This window comes from Cheilinus undulatus, linkage group 2 (assembly GCF_018320785.1).
Source record: "Cheilinus undulatus linkage group 2, ASM1832078v1, whole genome shotgun sequence".
NCBI classification, from domain to species: Eukaryota; Metazoa; Chordata; class Actinopteri; order Labriformes; family Labridae; genus Cheilinus; species Cheilinus undulatus.
In genome coordinates, this window is record NC_054866.1 from 57,376,665 (window position 1) to 57,400,060 (window position 23,396).

The window sequence follows — 23,396 nt, forward strand, 5'->3', positions numbered from 1 at the left end:
ATAGGAAAATGTGATTCCATTATTAAGAAGGCTGTATGGATAAGAAAAGATGTTTGGGGTATTTGTTGCTTTGATAACATGTTTATTATGCAGTTTAAATGTCTGGATATCACAGCTTAACTTTAACATGGGCCCCAGAAACTCCCCCCTTATGAGCGGCCTTACACATGACTGTCTTTAACTGTGCATGGCTGCGTTCAACCACCTTCAGGTCCAGTGGGGGTCCCCGGTCTCTGGCGCCTTTTCTGGGGGTCGTGGGCTGAAAAGGTTGAGAACCCCTGCTGTAGTTGACCTGACTCCAAACGCGTCGCCCGTCCCCGTTTCCCATTTCTGCCTGTCTTTGTAAACCTCTGTGCTCTCTGTCGCCCCGCTGTGGCCTTGAGGGGATTATCCACCACGGTCGGTTCAACAGTAAACAAAGAGCCATCCAGTCACATGATCGTCCTTTTCATTCTCTGATCAGACAGTAGGAATCAATCAACGGGGATTTATTGAGCATGCATAGGAAACACGTCCACTCAGAATCCGTACGGTGTTCCAGAGGAAGGAATGCCCACAAGGCAGCTTCCCTGCTGCATCCATCCCACAAAGCAGTGAATAGGCCTTAATCCAGATTACTGCAAAGCTATTCTTAGAAATAAATGAAAAATCTCTGGTGCAGATTAGGGCTGAAGGAATGCTTCAGAAAGTAGCTGATGCTGACATCACACCACTGCCTATGACTGCAGACATCCACTCTTTCCATCAGGCGACCTTTAACCTCCTGAGACCCCAGCTTTTCCTGGGGATGACATTTTTGTTTCACCCTCTTATTTTGGAAAAGTAGGACCAGATAATTTAAAATATCAGCCTTGTGTTGAACAGGAATTTCCTGGGAAATGTCCACATAAATTCCACACAAATTCCCTAAAATTTCAAAGAAATTAGTAAAAGTTTGGAAAGATTCTTAAGCATATTTTTAAAGTAACCCATCAAAAGCAACTCAAAATTGCTACCAAAATGCTAAAAATTACAATAAAAAGTTCCCACCAAGAATCCATGCAAATTTCTGAATTCTTTCAAGTCAAGTTCCCAAATATCAGAACAAATTCAGCCTAAAATATCTCTGCAGATTCCTGAAAATATGCAAGTACATTCCTCAACATTTCACAAAAATGACAAAAAGAAAAAAAATATATCCAAGCAAATTATCTGAAAAATTTTCCATGAGTCTTTTTTCAATTTTAAAGAACTTCCTCCACCCATAAATTTCCCCAAAAAATGCAAACAAATGTCCAAAATTTCCATGAAAAAGCCCCAAAATATGTATAAGAATATGTCTCCAAACAACTTTCCCAAATTTCCATAAAAAGGCCAAAAATTGCTCAAAGCAAATTTCTCCCAAACTTTCAATGAATCTCTCCAAATTTTAAAAATACATCCCCTTAAATTTTCCTGAAATACTATAAAATTGCAAAGCAGATTCCTTGAAATATCCAAATAGCATATTCTCCATTTTAAGAAAATGACTTAAACTTTGATGGACATTCCAGACATTTGTGAAAAATCCTACCCTCAGAAATCACTACCATGTTATAGGAAAGACAACAAGAGAATTATAGATTTCTTCAGTGATTATTCAGGGTGCATTTTAACACAGTATTCAGGAGCATTATCACTAACAATCCTTCACAGGATGGAGCTCAGATCAGTTAGTGAAACAGCAGGAATGGGAACACCTTGGGTTATCATCGAATCAAATGAATTTGAAAGCAGAGCTTATTCATGGTCTTGTCAGCAGGTGGCGTCAGTGAGAGGAAACATGTCAGTGGTTGACTCCTCCCTGGAAGAGCTGTCCACTCAGCACCCCTCCTCCTTCACAGGCAGCTTTAGACCGCTTTAGGTGGGATAACACGGCTGCACAGTAGGAAGGAGGACCGGGGCCAAGCGAGACTGACCCCTGCTTTCATGACGGTGTGTGTTTGTCATTGTTTGTTTATATAAGTATCACTGGGGGGGCGGGGCTTCCGTTCTGGTCTAGCAACAAGAAAGAAAACCCCTCAAATATGAACAAACATTTCACTGTTGCATGTTATCGTTGAATTCAGTCCTACAACTTTTTCTGACTTTTTTTGAGCTGAAATACGAGACGCTGAGCTACATCATCTTCTTATTGCATTATTTGCAATATCAGTTCTTTTCTTTTGACAACTTTTTTTTAGCACCATGCTTTTCAGTGCCATATTGGTGCAGGTATTGCATTTTACATTGGGGTGGGGTTGTAGAGAAAACACGCTGTCACTACAATAATTGCTGCTCTTATACCACTGATCATCAACTGGCGGCCTGCGGGCCATATCAGGCCCCCCAGAGCTTCCTGTCCGGCCCCCAGAAGGTCATTAGATTCAGAAAGAGGAGGAAAAGAAGATGTTGTGGTTTTAAGAGTATCCTTTGGCTTTAAATGTCTGCAGCTGTTAAATCAATCCCACAAACAATTCATATTAAAATAACTTTAGAATGATTTGATCTGTTTTACTGAAATTCACTGTCATAATTAGTAGATATTTATAAAAAGGGTTAAGGTTGGCAGAAGTGCTGCAAAAATGAGCAGATAAAATGTTGAAAAGGGTTAGAGAGCAGCACAATAGGTGATACGTGGTGAAATGGGTTCTGGAGTGGCAAAAAGGGACAAAAATTTGCAGAAAAAGAGGTGAAAAGAGGTAAAAATGTGGCAAAAACAACAAAATTGGTAAAAGAGAAAAAAGGGGCAAAGAATATCAGAAAATGGTTACAAATGACAAAAAAGATAATAAAAGTAATGAAAAGGGGTTAAAAAATGCAAGAAATAGAAGAACAGTTGCAAAATGGATAAAAGAGTGGAACAAAGGGGATAGAACATGCAGGAAAAGTGGTTTAAAAGGGTTAAAGAATGGCAAAAAATGTGTTAAGGAGGCAAAAAGTTGCAAAAATGTGTTAAAAGTGGCAAAAATTGGTTTTAAAGTTGCAAAAATTGTTGAAAAAATGTAACAAAAAGGGGTTCAAAAGTGGCAAAAATAGAAGAAAAGTGGCAACAATGGATAAAATTGGCACAAAGGGGATAAAACATTCAGGAAAATTGGATTCAAAAGAGGTTAAAATCTTGCAAAAATTGCGGTTAAAGAGGCATAAAGGGGTTAAAGTGTCAAACATGAGTTAATACTAGTACTAAATCAGAGTTGTGGAGGGCCCATTCTCTGGGACTTTCAGGGGTCCAGCTCTGTGGTCAGGCTCCTTGTGTCCTGCTGCATCATAGAGAACAGGGACAGATCTCACTGGTCATTCCTAAAATGTCCTGCATTTTAAAGAAAATACAAATACTACTACAATAATATTCAATCAGACCAAAGTATTGATTTGATTTGTGTGCGTTTGAAAGTCCGGCCCCCAGGGTTTCTGTTGGGACTAAATCTGGGCCCTGTGCGAATGCTCCTGATGACCCCTGTTTTTACACTGGTTTTAAACGATTAAATTGGTAAAGATGAAAGTCCATGCACCTTAATGCACCAGATAAATGAGTAAATAAAAGTAGTCATCACGAGATGATGATTCACAGAATCATGACAACCAAGCACATCTAATATGGTGAATAGTGTACCATCACTGCGGATGTGGCTCTGTTAAACTGCAGTAAGCCTTGTCCACACTCACACCAAACTCACTCTGTGTGACATGGCTGGCATCTTTCTTGCCTGTAGCTCAAGTTGCAGCTGTTTACCACTGTTTTGCCCTGGGGCAAAAGACAATTTTATCAGTCTGCATTGGTGTATCAATATTTTCCAATTTTGACTTCCAGATGCTTTTTAAAGGGGGCAGGTCTAAACTGTTCTTCCTATCATATGATTTAATAAATAAGATCCAACAATACTCTACCATGAGCTCAGGACCATGCAACATTCAGCATAGTTTTAGTGGCGAGGAAGAACATTTCCTTTCCTGGAGCCAGACCTACGTTGAACATCTGTCTGCCAAAGCTGTGTTGAATAGAGAGACAGGGATACTAAAGCAGAGAGCATGCATGGAAGCATTGGTTAAACATCGACCAGTCTCAGCCCATCAAATAATGTGGGTCTTAGATAGGCCAAATGATAGAGAGAGGATGCAGAATGAGAGAAGAGGGAGGATGCAGAATGAGAGAAGAGGGAGGATGCAGAAAGAGAGAAGAGAGAGGATGCAGAAAGAGAGAGAAGAGGGAGGATGCAGAAAGAGAGAGAAGAGGGAGGATGCAGAAAGAGAGAAGAGGGAGGATGCAGAAAGAGAGAAGAGAGAGGATGCAGAAAGAGAGAGAAGAGGGAGGATGCAGAAAGAGAGAGAAGAGGGAGGATGCAGAAAGATAGAGAAGAGGGAGGATGCAGAAAGAGAGAGAAGAGAGAGGATGCAGAAAGAGAGAGAAGAGAGAGGATGCAGAAAGAGAGAGAAGAGAGAGGATGCAGAAAGATAGAGAAGAGAGAGGATGCAGAAAGAGAGAAGAGAGAGGATGCAGAAAGAGAGAGAAGAGGGAGGATGCAGAAAGATAGAGAAGAGAGAGGATGCAGAAAGAGAGAGAAGAGAGAGGATGCAGAAAGAGAGAGAAGAGAGAGGATGCAGAAAGAGAGAAGAGAGAGGATGCAGAAAGAGAGAGAAGAGAGAGGATGCAGAAAGAGAGAGAAGAGGGAGGATGCAGAAAGAGAGAAGAGAGAGGATGCAGAAAGAGAGAGAAGAGAGGATGCAGAAAGAGAGAAGAGGGAGGATGCAGAAAGAGAGAGAAGAGGGAGGATGCAGAAAGAGAGAAGAGAGAGGATGCAGAAAGAGAGAAGAGTGAGGATACAGAGAGAAGAGAGAGGATGCAGAAAGAGAGAAGAGGGAGGATGCAGAAAGAGAGAAGAGGGAGGATGCAGAAAGAGAGAGAAGAGGGAGGATGCAGAAAGAGAGAAGAGAGAGGATGCAGAAAGAGAGAAGAGAGAGGATGCAGAAAGAGAGAAGAGGGAGGATGCAGAAAGAGAGAAGAGAGAGGATGCAGAAAGAGAGAAGAGGGAGGATGCAGAAAGAGAGAAGAGGGAGGATGCAGAAAGAGAGAAGAGAGAGGATGCAGAAAGAGAGAGAAGAGAGAGGATGCAGAAAGAGAGAAGAGAGAGGATGCAGAAAGAGAGAGAAGAGGGAGGATGCAGAAAGAGAGAGGAGAGAGGATGCAGAAAGAGAGAATAGAGAGGGTGGAGAAAGAGAGAGAGGAGGCTGCAGACAGAGAGAAGAGAGAGCATGCACAAAGAGAGAAGAGAGAGGATGCAGAAAGAGAGAAGAGAGAGGATGCAGAAAGAGAGAAGAGAGAGGATGCAGAAAGAGAGAAGAGGGAGGATGCAGAAAGAGAGAAGAGGGAGGATGCAGAAAGAGAGAGAAGAGGGAGGATGCAGAAAGAGAGAAGAGAGAGGATGCAGAAAGAGAGAGAAGAGAGAGGATGCAGAAAGAGAGAAGAGGGAGGATGCAGAAAGAGAGAAGAGGGAGGATGCAGAAAGAGAGAGGAGAGAGGATGCAGAAAGAGAGAGAAGAGAGAGGATGCAGAAAGAGAGAAGAGAGAGGATGCAGAAAGAGAGAGAAGAGGGAGGATGCAGAAAGAGAGAGAAGAGGGAGGATGCAGAAAGAGAGAAGAGAGAGGATGCAGAAAGAGAGAAAAAAGTACAGCAACTTTTTAAAATTTTATTTAAAAATGTAATCAGATTTTGGTTTATTATGCTTAGGATTTATAGCTGCAGCTATTGATTGTTAAGTATAAGCAGAGTTTTCCTGAGTCCTCTTTAGCCAACGATACACAACTAAAGCTACATCCAAGCTGAACTCTTCACCTGTAGCTTCCACCTGGTTCTCCTCCATTGGTCGGTCTTTCTCAGACTAACAACAGGCAATCAGCTTGAAGCTTTGTCACTGGCCTATCCATCAGACATGCAAAGTTACGTTTGTGTTCCCATCAGCCCTAGCAGCAACAACTGAGTCAAGCAGCAGCGCTCTATTGTGCAGCACTGTTTGATTTGTGGGTTTATTTCATGTCGTTTATTGCAGTGGGATAATCAGATTTTAGCGGCTCACACAGAATGTTTCCTCTGTTAGTGGAGAGAACTTAGCATCAGTATCACCATCACTAATGAGCTGTAACTTCTAATGTGATTGAGCAGAAAGAATTTGCTGCAGCCTGTGTTTCTGATGATGACCCATTCTGAAGGAACGGGTCGGGTGCTCTTTGACCTCTGTGGCTTGAAAAGGTCACAGAGGTGGAGGAAGTAAGAAGCCCTGTCTGCACTGGGATCATGATGGATTCCACCAGAATCTTTGACCCGTGTTGTTGCTCCACAGACCTAAACAAACACATCTTTAACTCCCAGCTGTGGATTTTGTGGCTGCAGACGTTAGATTTGAGCAGCTTTAGCGTCTTCAGATGCTAACGACAACCCATAGATAGTTTGACTGCATTGGCATAACTGGGACTAAATGTTTAGTTTTCTTCACATTTCTGATGATTTTTACCTGGTCAAGTGTTTTATAGACCAAATAGTAGTTTTTTCACTTTTTAACCAATTATTTTGTAATTTATCTGACATTTTCAACTCCAAACTTTGACTTCATAATCCCGTAGTTTGACCTTTTAGACTCACAGTTTAAAATTTGTAATCATATTTTGATGTTTAACCCATTAAAGCCTGAAACACAAATTGCAGACAGAAAGTTCTCCTTTTATGGAACTGAAATGTTTATTTCACTTTCTACTGAAAAAGTCCAAAAAAATCCAAATTTCCATAAAATTTAACATATATATTTTTTGTATCTCATTTTATCCATCAGGTGTTTTTGGTAACTGATTATCCACTTGAGGGCATTTTTATCAGGTTTTTTTTTACTTTTTTTTTTGTAATATATGATCATATTGATTAGATAGAGGTATCATAAAAGTATGTATCAAATATGATACAACAGGCTTGAAGGGGTCAATTTCATGATTACTAATTTTATTTCATATTATGACCTTTTAAAGTCAAGATTTTGACCTCTTTTTAATATATTTGCCATTAAAAAACATTCATTTTTATTTCAATTTCATATTCTGACCCATTAAACTCTTGATTTTGACTTCTTTTTAATATATTCGCCATTATAAAGACATTATTTTTCAATTTCAATTTCACGTTTTGACCTTTTTGAAATTGAAAAATAATCTTTTCTCAGATTGTGAGCCTTCAAACTGATCTTTTTAACTTTTTGTGTCAGAATCATTCATCATCTGTGCTGATATCCTATTTTATTGCTGGTGAAAAGAGGTTGAGAGTTTCTGGTTAAAAAGGTGACCCTGTTAGGCCTTCAGGTTAGACCTGGATCCAGAATCCGGCCCCTGCTGTGATTGCACAGCCTGACGTTGCCGCTGCGATTAGATTAACTGTGCAGCACTAGCAGGTGTCGACAGAGAATTGAGTCCACTCACTCTACTTTTGAGTTTGCTGTGAAAGACAGCGGTAGGCCAGTAAAAGAAGGGAGGACTGCCTCACATGCAGGTTTGATTTTCACTCTTTTTTCTTTTTTCAAACATCGGGGCAGACTAAGGAAGCTTCTTGATGTCTAACTGATTCATTGCGTATGCAGAGCACGCTCACAGGGCTATAAATATGGGGAGTACCCCAGCACACGTCCATGCATTAAGAGATTAGCAGGGTTAGCCGATCAGGCTTGAGTCCACTGCAGGAGGAAAGAATTGCAGCAGTCCCCCTTCTTAATACCCTTCTCAAACATTTCATGAAGGGTGGAGTTAGGGGTTGGCGTGGGGGTCATTGCACAGAGGATGTTGTAGCCAGAGGCTACTGTCCTGCTTTAGCCCTCCATACTGGGCCAGCTCAGCTTATCTGCTGGAGAGAAAGGGAAAGAGAGCCATCTAGGGAAGAGGAGAGAGAGAACACAGAGCAGTGTGTGCGGTGGGTGGGGGTGATCCTGCGCCTGCTCACTGTAAGCGCAGCAAGTGCAGCGCTCATCCGCAGCAGAGACTGAGGGAGAGACGGAGAGTTTCAGCGAGCGAACAGAAGCTTTGTGGAGCGCTGTGAGAGCAACGGAGCGAGGGGACAAAAAACACCGACCGCCCATCTCTGCACTTGTTTGCAATCGCCAGCCTTGCTGCTTCTGTTGCGTGCTGCAGTTTTTCTTGTTAGCATCACGGCGCAGGTCACCTCCTTCTCTTGGGAAAGCTGAAGAACCCCAGGGAGGTGTGAATTTCTGGCACAATCGCTCAGCACTGCGGCATCTCGACACAAAGGGAGCCATGTAGCGGAAAGGTGGCTAAAGCTCAGGATCATCCCTCCAGACTGTGGTTCCTCACCATCCATCTGTCTCTGCATCCTTCCTACCTCTCCTCCCTGTGTGCATCCCTCCTGCTCTGTGTATGGGAGGTGAAGCTTTGGCAGGCTGTCTGTCAGCATGTTGCTGTGTGAACGGGCAGCCCAGTGCCCACAACACGCTATGGACATCAGACACTCTTTACCGTACTAATGAAAGGCTTCAAGCTCGCCTGGTAAGGCTCTGAGAGTTCACATAGGCTCTCTTTCTGTGTTTTCTTTGGAACCAACCTGTATTTCTTATTGCTGTAGGGCTGTCATGAATGCAAAGCATACCTAAGCCGGGGGGGTGGGGGGTCTGTCATCATTTCCTGTTTGCTCTGGTGCCATTTCGGCATACATCATCCTAAGTCTGCTAAAAGTCTTTGCAGACAGTGAGTACATGCTAATGAAAAGAGCATATCTGATTTCTGCTGATCTGTTCTTGTGTGTCAGTGTAATGATGTACATCTCTGTAGCCAGTTTGCTCTGCAGACCAGTTAGAACATGACTGGGCTGTGACCAGTGCCTCCAGTGTGTGGCTCGCGTCCCTTTTTTCACCGTGACTGTGGCGACCCTACTCCGCTCCCCTCTGGCAGGCTCAGTGTGAGCGGAGCAGCTGAGGAGAGGCGCTCACGTGGCCGCCTGGAAAAGAGCAGGCACATGCTCCCTCTGCCTCCCTCTCTCTCTCGCCATCTCGCTCTCTCGCTTTCTCATTCACCCATCACATGGACAAACAGATCCGTGTCCAGGTGGCCTTCCTCTCACTTTCTTTTTCAACCTGTTTCGCCACATTATGAGCTCTCCTGGCTCACTTTTCATCCTCCCCCTCCCCTCCTGCTTGTTTATGCTCCTCCTCCTCTTGCCTGATATTTTTAGAGACGAATTGCAGAGCACTGCAGGAGGGAAAAAAACGGAGGGGGAGCAGTTTCGGCAACGTGCGTCCTGCTTCCTTCCGTCTCACTTTCATGAGGGCCTCTTCTCATCCCTAATGTCTGTCTCATTCTCTCCATATCTGCCTGTCATCCCCTCTTTTACATCCTGCTCTTCTCTGCCTTTTAGTATTTCTTATCCTCTCAGATCATTTGGTTAATCCTTTTGTCTTTTTTGTCCTAAAAGCTAAGGGCTCGAGCTTTGAATATTTCCTCTCAGGGCTTCATAGAAATGATCAGATTGTGCCCCTGTCTTCCTGTTGTGTGTGCAGGGCGCACCAAAACACTTTTAACCCTGAGCCTGTCGTCACTTAATCTGTTTGCAGCGCCCTGATAGGCACAGGTTACTATAACAGTGAACGGCCATCTGTTAGCATCTCGCAGTACTACAATTTAAATAAGCTGGCTGGCTTAGTGCGTGTGCATGCCATGCTGTCAGGTTATATAACAGTGTTTTTATTTATTTCTCCGTCAGGAAATGCAAGATTTTATTCCATCTTTATCAATAATGTGTCTAAAAAAGATTTGAAATTCAAGTTTAAAACTAGAGAAGTTGCATTTCCTTGCAGCAAAAGCATTGAAATGCCATTCAATTGCTGAAAAAGCATAAAAATAGCTTAAATATCACAAAAAATAGCAGAAAGATGGCATAAAAATAGCTATAAATAGCATCAAAGCTGAAGAGCACAGCAGCTGATTGTGGAAAATGTAAAGAATTACAGAGAAGCACATTGTTATTTCATCATGTGAAGATGAGAGCTTTAAAATGGCTTCATTAATGTCACATGTATGTTATAGTTATGGAGAATGTTAAAGCATGACTTTGTATGTGTGTGTAGGACTCCTAGGTTGCTATGGTAACGAATGCCTGTATGACATCACAGCTGAGATCAAAGCTAATTAGTCACACCTGTTAGTTTCAGTTAAAGGTGCAGTGTGTAATATTTAGCCTAGTAGCATTTAGCAAAACAAGCTTGGTTAAAATGAAACATAACATTTATAAGTAGATTGATCTAAATTAGTGTTGACATCTGATAACACATTTTTTAAATTTATGTTTCAAATTAACTCAGAATAAGCCTTTTATTCATACATAGGGAGGGTCCCCTCCAAGGACGCTGCCATCTTGGATTTTTGCATTTTGCCTGTTTCTATGGCACCATAGAAGAACCAATAACAGTTAAGCATGTATTGATTTTTAAACTTCACTGGTTCCCATAGTTATCACCAGAGAAATGAGCATCACACTCCAGAATTGACTGTTAGATGTTGATAGTCCCAATTTTACACACTGCACCTTTAAAGTTGGCTCAGAAAACAGGGTTGAGAGCTCAGAACATGCACTCAAACAACGTCAGTTTACGATGTACTTGTAAAACCTAGCAGAAAACCAAAGGTATCGTGAGAATCAGCAGAAGCTGACGAATGCCGTGATATGTTTTTTATGTCTGGAAGGGGAAAAATCCTGCTACAAGAGTAGGATAAAAAAGTGTGTCTTTCTGAGTCTGAAGACCAAAGTCTCAAAATCCATAACACTGCAGCAGATGAAGGAGATTTTACTGTTCTTGGGACAGTTGGTCCTCTCACGCCAAAACTGTGCATGATATGGCTTTGGTTCTTGGTTTGACAGTAGCGGGACAAGATTTCCTCCGTTTTGATGCCTTTTTTATGTCTGTGGAATGAAGTTTGTGGATTTTATGGAAGTTTGTTCGGGAGATTTCTTCTGTCTCACCAGCAGGCTGCTGCACTCTGACTGATGATGTCACGCACTCTGAAGTCTGACTTTTTTGTGTAAAACCCCAAAAGTTTGTGTTGCTTAAACTATGAAATCTCAAAAACTGTAGAAGATAGCTAAAAGCTGAATACATGTTAAACAGCTGAAGAGTTTGTCTACGTTTTAAAGCAAAAATGAAGTCTGTAAGTGGAAGTATGCAGAATCTGTAGAATCTCAAGGTTGAAGCAGTTTTAGGCAGAACTGCAGAAATCTTCCATTCATTTTAATGGGGCCAAAAAATGGGGAAAATGTTAAAAATTGTAAAAAGTGAAAGAGTTAGAAATGTGAAAAATACAAGCACACTTCTCCTGAACATGCTGAACGTGATAAAAGTTGAACTGTGAAAATCAGACAAACTGTTGAGACTGTGAAAAGTGCCAAAAAACGTACAGAAGAAGAGCACAGAAGAACAATATGTTCAACATAATTAAACTGGGAAAAGGAAAGGAGTTTTAATGGATCAGGGACCAGGTGATGATAAAATGGGCGTCACTTCTTCCTGAAATGATCAATGAGAGGACCCAGCGGAAACCTCACACTTTTTTAGTTGTCTAGAATAGGGCTGAACCATTTTGGAAAATAATCTAATCGCAATTTTTTTTTTTTTTTCTCCAGTATTGCGATTTTAAATGCGATTATTCCATAACTCTCCTAAACAAGAGCTGAAAAATTCTATAAAAATATCTAATTCTGATTATTTGGAACTGTACTGCTATTGGATAACTGATGCATTGAAGGGGTCTGTCATTCTCATAATTTAGAAGAAAAAGGTACCAAAATGAAGGTAGGATGTTTTATAGACTGTTCTAAAAAATGGCACCTGAATAATTTCATATGTCATGCATAGAATCTCTGCTGCAAAACAAGTTTAAAGGTGCAGTGTGTAATATTTAGCCTAGTAGCATTTAGCAAAACAAGCTTGGTTAAAATGAAACATAACATTTATAAGTAGATTGATCTAAATTAGTGTTGACATCTGATAACACATTTTTTAAATTTATGTTTCAAATTAACTCAGAATAAGCCTTTTATTCATACATAGGGAGGGTCCCCTCCAAGGACGCTGCCATCTTGGATTTTTGCATTTTGCCTGTTTCTATGGCACCATAGAGGGAACCAATAACAGTTAAGCATGTATTGATTTTTAAACTTCACTGGTTCCCACAGTTATCACCAGAGAAATGAGCATCACACTCCAGAATTGACTGTTAGATGTTGATAGTCCCAATTTTACACACTGCACCTTTAAAACCACTATTTTGACACAAAGTTCAGGTCACAGAAATATTGCACCTTCTGCGATTTGAAAATCGTGGCAGGCCGTATTGCGATTTAATCTATTTTTCGGTTAACTGCCCAGCCCTAGTCTAGAGGCACCGCGGTCTGCTTCCTACATAGGCAGACTGGCGTGACCTAGAGGCTGTTGGGTCAATCAATATCTCCATCAGCACATGTCGTCCTGCATGTTAATGCACTCCCTGTCCCTGGATGAAAAAGCGTGTTTATCTCACTGGACACTGAGGCTACCTGCAGTCTATCAGTGCTGTCTTTCTTAGATATACAACAACTACACCAGAGGAAACTAGAGCTCGAACAGGGGTGTCAAACTCAAGGCCTGGGGGCCAAATCCGGCCGTGGAACAGTTCAAACCTGATATTTCTGTTCTAACTGTCCCACCAGTCTGAGGCCTGCAGATTTAAACCTGTGAACTTATCCTGATGATTTAAGATTTCCTTGTTAAGTCAGAAAATCAGAAAAAGTAAGGAGTAAAAATATTTAGATAAGAAGTCAGGAATGTGGGAAAAGAAATTAATGTGTTTTTCATTTACATATTTTTAATTTTGCAAACTTAGGTGTGAGCGTGCCTGGTTGTCTGTCTCTATATGTCAGCCCTGCGATTGACTGGCAACCAGTCCAGGGTGTACCCCCCCCCCAGTGACAGCTGGGACAGCCCCCCCCCATGACCCGGAACGGAATAAGCGGTATGGGGGCTTTAAGCATTTGTCAAAAAGATAGGATAGAGATGGGACGAGATGCTGAGAAAGGAAGGGTGCAAACATGCGTGTGAGTAGAGAGAGAGATCTCTCAGGATTTGGCTGTGGCCCCACCGTGGGGATGTGTGCTCTTCATATGACATTTTGTGCAACTAAAATCTGGACGCCAACACACACACACACACACACACACGCATCACTGAGACACAGATGTGCACACACAGCCAACAGCAGCTGTAGCAACAGCGAGGCGCTGACAGCAGGCTGGAGCCGGAGCTCGCTCTCTGCACGTGGCGCCGGGAACAGGCCGTTTGTTGCTGCGGGACAGTTGGAGAGACAGAGAGTGCCCGTCTGTGGTTTTACCCCAAACTTGACTCGTCAGTGGTGAAGCTTCGTTGTCCTGTCGATCAATGCCAGTCAGAACCAGTGGCTCCATTTTTCCTTCTCTTAGACCAGCGTTTTTCAGAGCGTGTGAGAGTGAGCCTCCCCGAAGATCTGATCCATCTGGTGGACCCCCACCAACCAAAACGATCCACATTGAAAAAATTAAACAACATTTCAAACATTTATGTCTAATCTTTAAACATTTTTAACATTCATATATTTTGGATATTTTGGTTTGAAAATGTCCTTAAACATCTGCCTTTTCCTCTGATTCAGTTATAATGCCATTAAATACCCTTTTTCATATTTTTTGGGACATTTTAGAACTTCTTTTTGCCTCTTTTTCTCCATTTTTTCCACTTTTATCCCATTTTTTCCCAATTTTTGCCCATTTAAGCTACCTTTCATCATTAAATACCCGTTTTATTCTTTTTTTTTTGCTCATTTTTGCCACTTCTTTTTGTCACTTTTTTCCCATTTTTTGCCCTTTTTTTGACAATTTTTGCCACTTTTCATCCATTTAAGCTGCCAGTTGCCATTTAATACCACTTGTTTCCTTTTTTCCCAATTTTTACCCTTTTTCTCCATTTTTTTTGCCACTTTTATCCCATTTTTACACCTTTTCACCATTTTTTGCCACTTTTCGCCCATTTGAGCTGCACTTTGCCATTACATACCACTTGGTTCCTCTTTTTTTGCCCATTTTTGCCACTGTTGACTGCTTTTTGCCCATTTAAGTCACTTTCCACTCACTTTTTTGTCACTTCTCACCCATTTCTGCCACTTTCTGACCATCTTTCCACTTTTTCTCCCCATTTTCACCCATTTTTGCCACTTTTCGCCCATTTTTTGCTGCTCTTTGACCATTTTGCCTCTTTCCACCTCTTAGATTGTGGCTCTTGCAAAGGTATTTTTCAGTAATGTGGCTCTTTGGTTGGTTAACACTGCTCTATAGCATAGTCCCTATAGTAACTCTAAGTCTATCCATTTTGCTCCATGCACAGCAGAGGTTCACAAAGCAAATCACTTTTTTTCGGGTTTATGGTTCCACGCCTCCCCTGAAGCTCTGTGGCGCCCCCCAGGGGGGGCCGCCTCACACTTTGAAAACCGCTGTCTTAGCCCATAGTCTAATAGGCTGTAGAGCAAAGGAGATGAAGTCCTCATCCATGATATCTGCCTGTGAAACTTCAGCTCTTAGTTACATTAAAACCCCAACCATGCATGCTTCTGCCAGCGTATAAGTGCATTCAGAAAGTATTCACATGAACGTCTGAGGGGTTCATCTGTTTTGCAATGAGGAGAGGCTTCTTTCCAGCCTCTCCTCCATAAAGCCAGATCTGTGGAGGGCTGCAGTGATGGTTGACCTTCTGGCAATTAGTGTCATCTCCAGGATCTGGAGCTCAGTCAGAGGGACCATCAGGTTCTTGGTCTCCTCTCTCTCTAAGGTCCTTCTCCCCCGATGGGGACCAGGTCTAGAGGAGTCCTGGTTGGTCCAGACTTCTTCATGTGAGGATTCTGGAGCCCACTGTTCTCTCTGGAACCTTCAGAGCAGCAGAAATGTTTCTGTAGTCTTCCCCAGATCTGTGCCTGTCAACAATCCTGTCTCTGCAGCTCCTCTGACCTTTGACCTCATGGCTTGGTTTCTGCTCTGATATCATCGTCAGCTGTGAGGCCTTCTATAGAGAGGGGCGGGGCTTTAGAATCATGTCCAATCACAGACACTGATGCGTTCTGAGCATTGTTCCTCACATGAAGCCTTTCCAAACAAGCGTTTAGAAGAACAGACAGAACCTGAATTTACTACTGTACACCAGCAACATGCAGTGTACTAGCCGAGTCCAGTCCCCTATTAGGGTTTGTGTGCATAAAGGTGTTGCATAATAGTAATTGTCGTCTGGTAATGTGTTTTGGGTTTTTGTATTTGCTCTCTCTGCCTCTGACACTGTAGTGATCCTTTATTTACCTTCTTTACTAAAGTGATCTGCCTAGAGCCAGCTCCTGTGTTGATGTTTTATACATATCTTTGAGAATAATGTGTATTATCATATATTTGATTTTAGAAAATACTGGGGGTGTGACGAGATTTCTCATGGAGGTGAAAATCAATATAGCCCAGACACCAGAAGCAGCAGCTCTCCTGACAGAAACAAAACCAAACTGGAAGTTATAAAGATGATCAAGATGCCCTGGACTTCTTAAATTTGTTGATGGGAGAGCTAATGAAGAAACGGAGCTGAGCCGCCAATGCATAAGTTCATCATAACGGTCTGTGATGCTGAAATGCTGCTGCTGTATGCACGCAGACTTGATAACAGTACCGTGTCTGTGAACTTGTAACTTGGATCCAGTCCACTGTTAGCTCCAGTTAAACAGTCCCTGTTAGTCTGACAGCAGAGCAGAGACACACACACGCTCATCCGTGTGTCTGATGCCTCGTTTACACGACGACGTTTTGCTTCGTCTTCGTTTTCTTTTCAGATAAAGTTCCACATTCAGACGGCAATGTTTTCAGAACGGTCTCCGTTCACACGAGACTGCAGGAAACACCGAAACCGATGTAGTACACATGCCAGGCCAGCAGATGGCGGTGTGATTTTTGTGCCCGCACCAGATTCTGACTCGACCCATACGCCCTTCGACAGTAACCTTGCAAAGCAGATGGATACGCCCGTTTCCTTGTTTCTCACTGGTGAATCCATCTTCGAAGCTCCCATCTGAACCATTTGGGTCAGTTAGAAAGTGACAGGACCAATCAGAGACGAGGGGGTGGTACTTTCAGGCAGCAGAGTCGTGACGTAAACAAGCAGCAGCGAGAGCTGGTGCAGTTATGGAGGAAGAGATTAGCGTGGATGCTGCTAAAGCGCCAGTTTGATCAGAACCTGACCACATTTCTGTATTAAAAGAAGAACAAAGAACAGCAGTGAGTTGTTTTCTTTTAAAAACCACAAAAGTGGAGTACTGACATGTCTACAGTCGCCGTGTAAACTTGGGATATGAGGGTTATATTGATGTAAAGCAAATAAAAATACTCCCAAAAACTGTGCTACAGTAAGTAAAAATGTGAGAGTATATCCGGGTGGACTTGCACAATGGAAGGTTTTAAAGGTTACTGACAGAAATATTTCTTCTGAGTGTTTTAAACATGGATGTCTTTAAAGAGGATGAGAGGTTTCATTTTACTGATGCAGCTCTTTATATTTCAGTCTGTTGTAAAACGTTTTTAAAGTACTTTAAAATAATCTAAATGCTTTAATTGTATTACTATGATTGTAGCAGTGAGTGTACAGTGTAGTTAAATAAGGATGTGGTAGACCAGGCTGTCAACCTCCTGATTTACAAAATGAGTCATAAGAATTATAAAAGTAAAGAGTAGAAATAATTAGTTTAAAAGTCAGGAACATGGAAAAGAAATTTGTTTTCATTTCATATTTCCAATGTTGTATCTAACAATTATGACACAAAGTTATGGTTTCAACTTTCTGTCTTATATTTTGAGTTTTTAGAAAAACATTTTTTTTAAATTTTAAGTAAAAGTTCGATTTATTAAACTCATAATTTTTTTAGCTTACATTTTGACCATTAAAACTTATGATTTTGAATTTTGTCTCATATTTTGATCTTTTCATCTCATAATTTTGACTTTTTCTCTTATATTTTGACCATTCAGATCAACAATTTTAATTTTGAACAACATTTTGACTTTAAAAACTCGTGATTTTAAATTTTATCTCCATATTTTGACCTTTTAAACTCCTGATTTTGACCTTTTCCTCACATTTTGACATTTTCAACTCCTAACTTTCACTTTTATACCACAAAACACCCAATAATAGCCAGGTTCCCTTTAACCGCCGAGTGTGGCGGTACATTTTGACAAATAAGCGCCTGTTCCAAATAAACGCCGGGTGTAATTTATTTACAGCTCCAGTATGTGACTGAGATGAGATCTGTATAGAATCAGCTCTCAACGCCCCCTCCATTCCTGTTCTTCTCTGCGTTTGAATCATAGTTTGACTGTTTGAGCTCCGTAGCTCCGCCCCTCTCTTTACGTACCTCCTCACAGGTGAGAATGTCCGCTGAATTGAATCCTGACGGTGGCAAAGCGCTCGTGGAGTGATTCTGCTCTGCTTTTCCACTGAAATCAATGGCCCAATCACTGGCAAGAACACACTTCATCTACACAGGACCGAACGCCGCCGTAACTCCGCCATTGAATCAACTTCTCACTGAGCTGAGATACGGAAGCTACAGCAGCCAATAGGAACGCTCCCTCTGACCTGAGCCTGACTGGCTGCGAGTACTAGCCTCCTCATTGGCTGGGGCACCCCCGTCCCTTGCTGCTTTTCTCAAGTGAGATAGCAGCGCCATGCCCCGGTGCAGCCAATAAATAAAAAGTACGACATTAACTTTAAACTGTCTGTCGTCAACTTTGTTTGTTTAGTTCCTTACCAGCATTTAAAGTGTTTAGAGAGCGTTGAGTTGACAGAAGAAGACAAAAGTAGAACTATGGTACTGTAATCTTGTCTTAAAAATGTAAAAGTGATATTCATACTGCTGTAAATAAATAGTTTGATAAAATTTGCCATATTTTTCCAATTTTTCCTGAGCAAGATTTTTGTGAGAAAGGATTTAAACGCCTGGTCCAATTAACCGCCTGGTCCCAAATAAATGTCTGGTCCAAATAAATGCCTGGTCCAAATAAATGCCTGGTCCAAATAAATGCCTGGTCCCAAATAAACGCCTGGTCCCAAATAAACGCCTGGACCAAATAAACGCTTTGTTCCCAAATAAACACCTGGTCCAAATTAATGCCTGGTCCCAAATAAACGCCTGGTCCAAAATAAATGCCTGGTCCAAATAAATGCCTGGTCCCAAATAAATGCCTGGTCCAAATAAACGCCTGGTCCAAATAAATGCCTGGTCCAAATAAACGCCTGGTCCAAATAAATGCCTGGTCCAAATGAATGCCTGGTCCCAAATAAATGCCTGGTCCAAATAAACGCCTGGTCCAAATAAATGCCTGGTCCAAATAAACGCCTGGTCCAAATAAATGCCTGGTCCAAATGAATGCCTGGTCCCAAATAAACGCCTGGTCCAAATAAACGCCTGGTCCAAATAAATGCCTGGTCCAAATAACTGCCTGGTCCAAATAACTGCCTGGTCCCAAATAAATGCCTGGTCCAAATAACTGCCTGGTCCAAATAACTGCCTGGTCCCAAATAAATGCCTGGTCCCAACTAAACGCCTGGTCTGCTCAGTGATTGAGACAGAGAAACGCCCCGGCTATTATTTGGAATATTACGGTATCTCATTTTGACCTTTAAAATTCACAATTTAGAATTTTATCCCATATTTGACCTTCTAAACTCGTGATTTTGACTTTTATCTCATATTTTCACCACTGAAAATCATGATATCGACTTTCTATCTCATATTTTTGCCTTTTTTTTTTTTTACTTTAAATGTCATAGTTTTTCCTTTTGAACCAACAAGTTTGACTTTTTATGATCTCAGATTTTGAGCCTTTAGACCTATCATGTTGACTTTTTTAACATGAAAATCATTTATAATCAGTGCAAAGCTTTTTCCCCCCTAATTCATTTCTGGTGTAAATGGGGTTGACATTTTATTGTTAAATATTGTTCGGCCCTCAGGTCAGACCCAAAGTCACCCTGCTGTGACTGAGTTTGACTCCCCTGTAGAGCATTAAAGTGAAAGGTCTGATCTGAAGAGCATTAAAATGTCCCGTCTGACTCAGAGTTAGATAAGACTAACTGTGTGTAAGCATTGATAGTCTATTCAGAACAAGAGGAGTTTAAACATTTCTGAATGGACCTGGATGCTTCACTATCAGGACTTTCAGATGTCCAAACAACATTTTTAGCACTCATACATAAGTTTTCCCAAAAAGTAAAAAAAAAAAGTAAAATCTCGTCTCGCGAGATAAGAGTCTCGTCACACCCCTAGAAAATACATTTTGATTTTGTTTACTGGATATCTTGTGAATTTTTATATTATTTACTGTCAAGTATTTTTTTCCCCTGCAAAATTTTAGATATCGAATAATGTTAAGCTACGATTTGCCTCCTCCAACGATCGTGGGGCGTATACCAACTGGAGCCTCGTTGCAAACGACTGTCTGAATAATCCTCGTGTGTGTGTGGTGTCAACACGATTGTTTTACTGCTCCAAATCGTGTCGTAACCTCCTAGACCCTGAATCGTAAATATCAAACAGGTTTGATATTTTTGATTCAGGGTCTAGGAGGTTCGCTGATGGAGTGTCCACAACAACCAATGAGAGCGAGCACACCGGTTAGCGTCACTAGATGAATCATACATACTTTCACCGCAAGACGGTATGACAGACATCCATGTTTGTTTGTTTTTCTGAAGTCACGTGATCACGCGAGGTTGTAGGCAGGTCGGCAGGTGTGTGGTCTCCAGTGATCTGACAGTCTGGCCGAGTCGTCTAGTGCAGTAGTTCTCAAATGGTGTGCCTTGAGACAAGTCTAGGGTAGCCTTGAAAATTTGTCTGACTTTACATAAGCACTACAACTATGCAACAACTAAATAGACTATAGCCAATGTCCTTACTGCATGCAAGTGTTACACGTTGTATTGCATCATATAGCATGGCATGCTCACTGTCCATCTGTTATCTGTTAAATATGCAAATGTAAATTTACATGTAAAAATATGACATCTCATACTTTTATTTAGAAGATCGGAGGTACGGCGCCTCTAACAGCTGTGAGCCACATAGTTTTGTCTCCATGTTTGCACACGTCAGACCATAAAAATTCATTCATATGGAGAATATCCATGCAACACACTCCTCTTTGTAAAACAAGCTAACAAGTTTTGGGAGTGAGGAAAGTAGAAGAAAATTAAGAATATCCTCTGGTGGGACACTCCTGGTGTCTTGTCATCCTTTGTGCAACCTCTTCCCTTGTTACTTGTCCATCTTAATAGGAGCGACAGAGAGAACACAGGAACAGGGTGACTGGGGATAAACCTGGGGAGCTGCAGTGCATCACTTGCAGAGTGTCAGGATGCTACAAACGGAAACTCTGTAATCAAACTGATGGAGCTGGCACTTGCTCACATTGCATGCAGTTGGGACTGGGACATGTTGCTACTTGCTACACATGCTAAAGAGGCTATTTTGCAAGGACATTAATATGGTGTGCCTTGAGACGTCAGCTTTCTTTTTGGCGTGCCTTGGGCAAAAAAAAAATTGAAAACCGTTGGTCTAGTGTGTGGTTCAGAGGATTAAAGATGAAAAACCTGAGAAATTGTCCTGAAGTCTGTGGTCAGATTAAAAAAAAGTCTAGTGTGTGGCCGGCCTTAGTCTTTAGACGAAATGTCAAAAGGTTTTAGTCACATTTTAGTCATTTCTATCCTTTTTAGTTCTAATCTAGTTTAAGTCGACAAAAAACATTACAGTCTAGGTTTAGTCCATAAAAGTCCTCACGTTTAGTCTTTACTTTTAGTCCAAGCATTTTTTTCTGTTGTCTAAATCTGGTACCAAACCATGGTAGTGTGTTCTCTGTCTAACCTGGGGTCCCTGCTTTCTACAGCTGAGAGGCAGAATAGATACAGATGGATTGTATTTTAACAGATTTAAGGCCTTTGCACACTGACTCCATTTTTTCCGTCCGCATTTTTCACACGTTAAAAAAGACAACCGAGCTCATGTTGTTCTAATCAAAGTTGAACTCTGACGCTGAAATTTTCGTCCATCATTTTATTTCCGGAACAGGCTCGATTTTATGCGATTTTTCACAACAGTCCAAGTCATTTCAGTGGGTGAGCGATGGTTCAAAACACGCCTGCTGCTTCCTCCTCCCTCCTCTCTCTCTCTCACCCTGAAACCTCACTTTAAACACCAAAGTTTGCTCTTTTATTATGTGGATATAAACCATGGAAATATAACAGATAGATGGGTGATTGATGATTCAGATCAATACCTGTTGGTTTAATCTCTCTCACTCACTCACCGCCCAGCTCCTCCCTCTCTCCCACTCCGAAACCTCACTTAACACACTCTAGTTTTCCGGTGTGTGATGTGGATATCAGCTATGGAAATATAACAGATACAGGCAGACGTTTTACTTACTCACAGCTCATAACAGAGACAGAATTATAAAGTTGCTCTCTATTTCTCCAACGTGTCTCAGCGCTCTGATGCATGAATGTGTGCTGAATGAAGCTCTCTGTCAGGATCCAGCGGGATTTTAAAGGAGTGACAGAGATACAGGCTGGCAGTACGAAACTATTCACCACCTTCTACGAATTTTCGCAGTGAAGGCAATAAAAACGCATCGGACCCAGTGTGCAAGGTCAGAGTGTGTGACTTTTTTTGGATTACGGAACCTAAAATAAACGGACCCAGTGTGTCAACACCTTTACTGACAGTGGAGAAATATCACAGATTTAGAATGTCTGACGAGAACTACATTACATTTTAGTCTAGTTTTAGTCGAAAATGACTAAACTTAGTGTTAGTCAGTTTTAGTCATTGCAGATCTATTTTTGTTAGTCTTAGTCTAGTTTTAGTCGTCACAGATCTATTTTTGTTAGTCTAGTTTTAGTCATCACAGATCTATTTTTGTTAGTCTAGTTTTAGTCATCACAGATCTATTTTTGTTAGTCTAGTTTTAGTCATCACAGATCTATTTTTGTTAGTCTAGTTTTAGTCATCACAGATCTATTTTTGTTAGTCTTAGTCTAGTTTTAGTCGTCACAGATCTATTTTTGTTAGTCTAGTTTTAGTCATCACAGATCTATTTTTGTTAGTCTAGTTTTAGTCGTCACAGATCTATTTTTGTTAGTCTTAGTCTAGTTTTAGTCATCACAGATCTATTTTTGTTAGTCTAGTTTAGTCATCACAGATCTATTTTTGTTAGTCTAGTTTAGTCATCACAGATCTATTTTTGTTAGTCTTAGTCTAGTTTTAGTCGTCACAGATCTATTTTTGTTAGTCTAGTTTAGTCATCACAGATCTATTTTTGTTAGTCTAGTTTTAGTCATCACAGATCTATTTTTGTTAGTCTAGTTTTAGTCATCACAGATCTATTTTTGTTAGTCTAGTTTTAGTCATCACAGATCTATTTTTGTTAGTCTAGTTTTAGTCATCACAGATCTATTTTTGTTAGTCTAGTTTTAGTTGTCACAGATCTATTTTTGTTAGTCTAGTTTTAGTCATCACAGATCTATTTTTGTTAGTCTAGTTTTAGTCATCACAGATCTATTTTTGTTAGTCTAGTTTTAGTCATCACAGATCTATTTTTGTTAGTCTTAGTCTAGTTTTAGTCATCACAGATCTATTTTTGTTAGTCTAGTTTAGTCATCACAGATCTATTTTTGTTAGTCTTAGTCTAGTTTTAGTTGTCACAGATCTATTTTTGTTAGTCTAGTTTAGTCATCACAGATCTATTTTTGTTAGTCTAGTTTTAGTCATCACAGATCTATTTTTGTTAGTCTAGTTTTAGTCATCACAGATCTATTTTTGTTAGTCTAGTTTTAGTTGTCACAGATCTATTTTTGTTAGTCTAGTTTTAGTTGTCACAGATCTATTTTTGTTAGTCTAGTTTTAGTCATCACAGATCTATTTTTGTTAGTCTAGTTTTAGTCATCACAGATCTATTTTTGTTAGTCTAGTTTTAGTCATCACAGATCTATTTTTGTTAGTCTAGTTTTAGTCATCACAGATCTATTTTTGTTAGTCTAGTTTTAGTCATCACAGATCTATTTTTGTTAGTCTTAGTCTAGTTTTAGTCGTCACAGATCTATTTTTGTTAGTCTAGTTTTAGTCGTCACAGATCTATTTTTGTTAGTCTTAGTCTAGTTTTAGTCGTCACAGATCTATTTTTGTTAGTCTCAGTCTAGTTTTAGTCATCACAGATCTATTTTTGTTCTGTCCCAGCTAATCCTTTTTTACCACTAAAAATGCCCGTTTTGCCACTTTAACCCTT

The 23,396-nt window shown here is 40.8% G+C and overlaps 1 protein-coding gene across 4 annotated transcripts in view; it reads left to right on the top strand.

The window, feature by feature from the left end:
• gramd1bb (GRAM domain containing 1Bb) overlaps window positions 1-23,396 on the top strand; it is a 134,062-nt gene that overhangs the window by 16,459 nt on the left and 94,207 nt on the right. The window contains exon 1 of one of the 4 annotated variants that reach the window (XM_041805436.1): window positions 8,007-8,530. The exons of the other annotated variants lie outside the window; for them this stretch is intronic. Within the exon in view, the coding sequence (XP_041661370.1) occupies window positions 8,508-8,530 (23 nt within the window). The 5' untranslated portion in view covers window positions 8,007-8,507. Of the gene's footprint in view, window positions 1-8,006; window positions 8,531-23,396 lie in introns of those variants that run through there. 4 annotated transcript variants of the gene reach the window in all.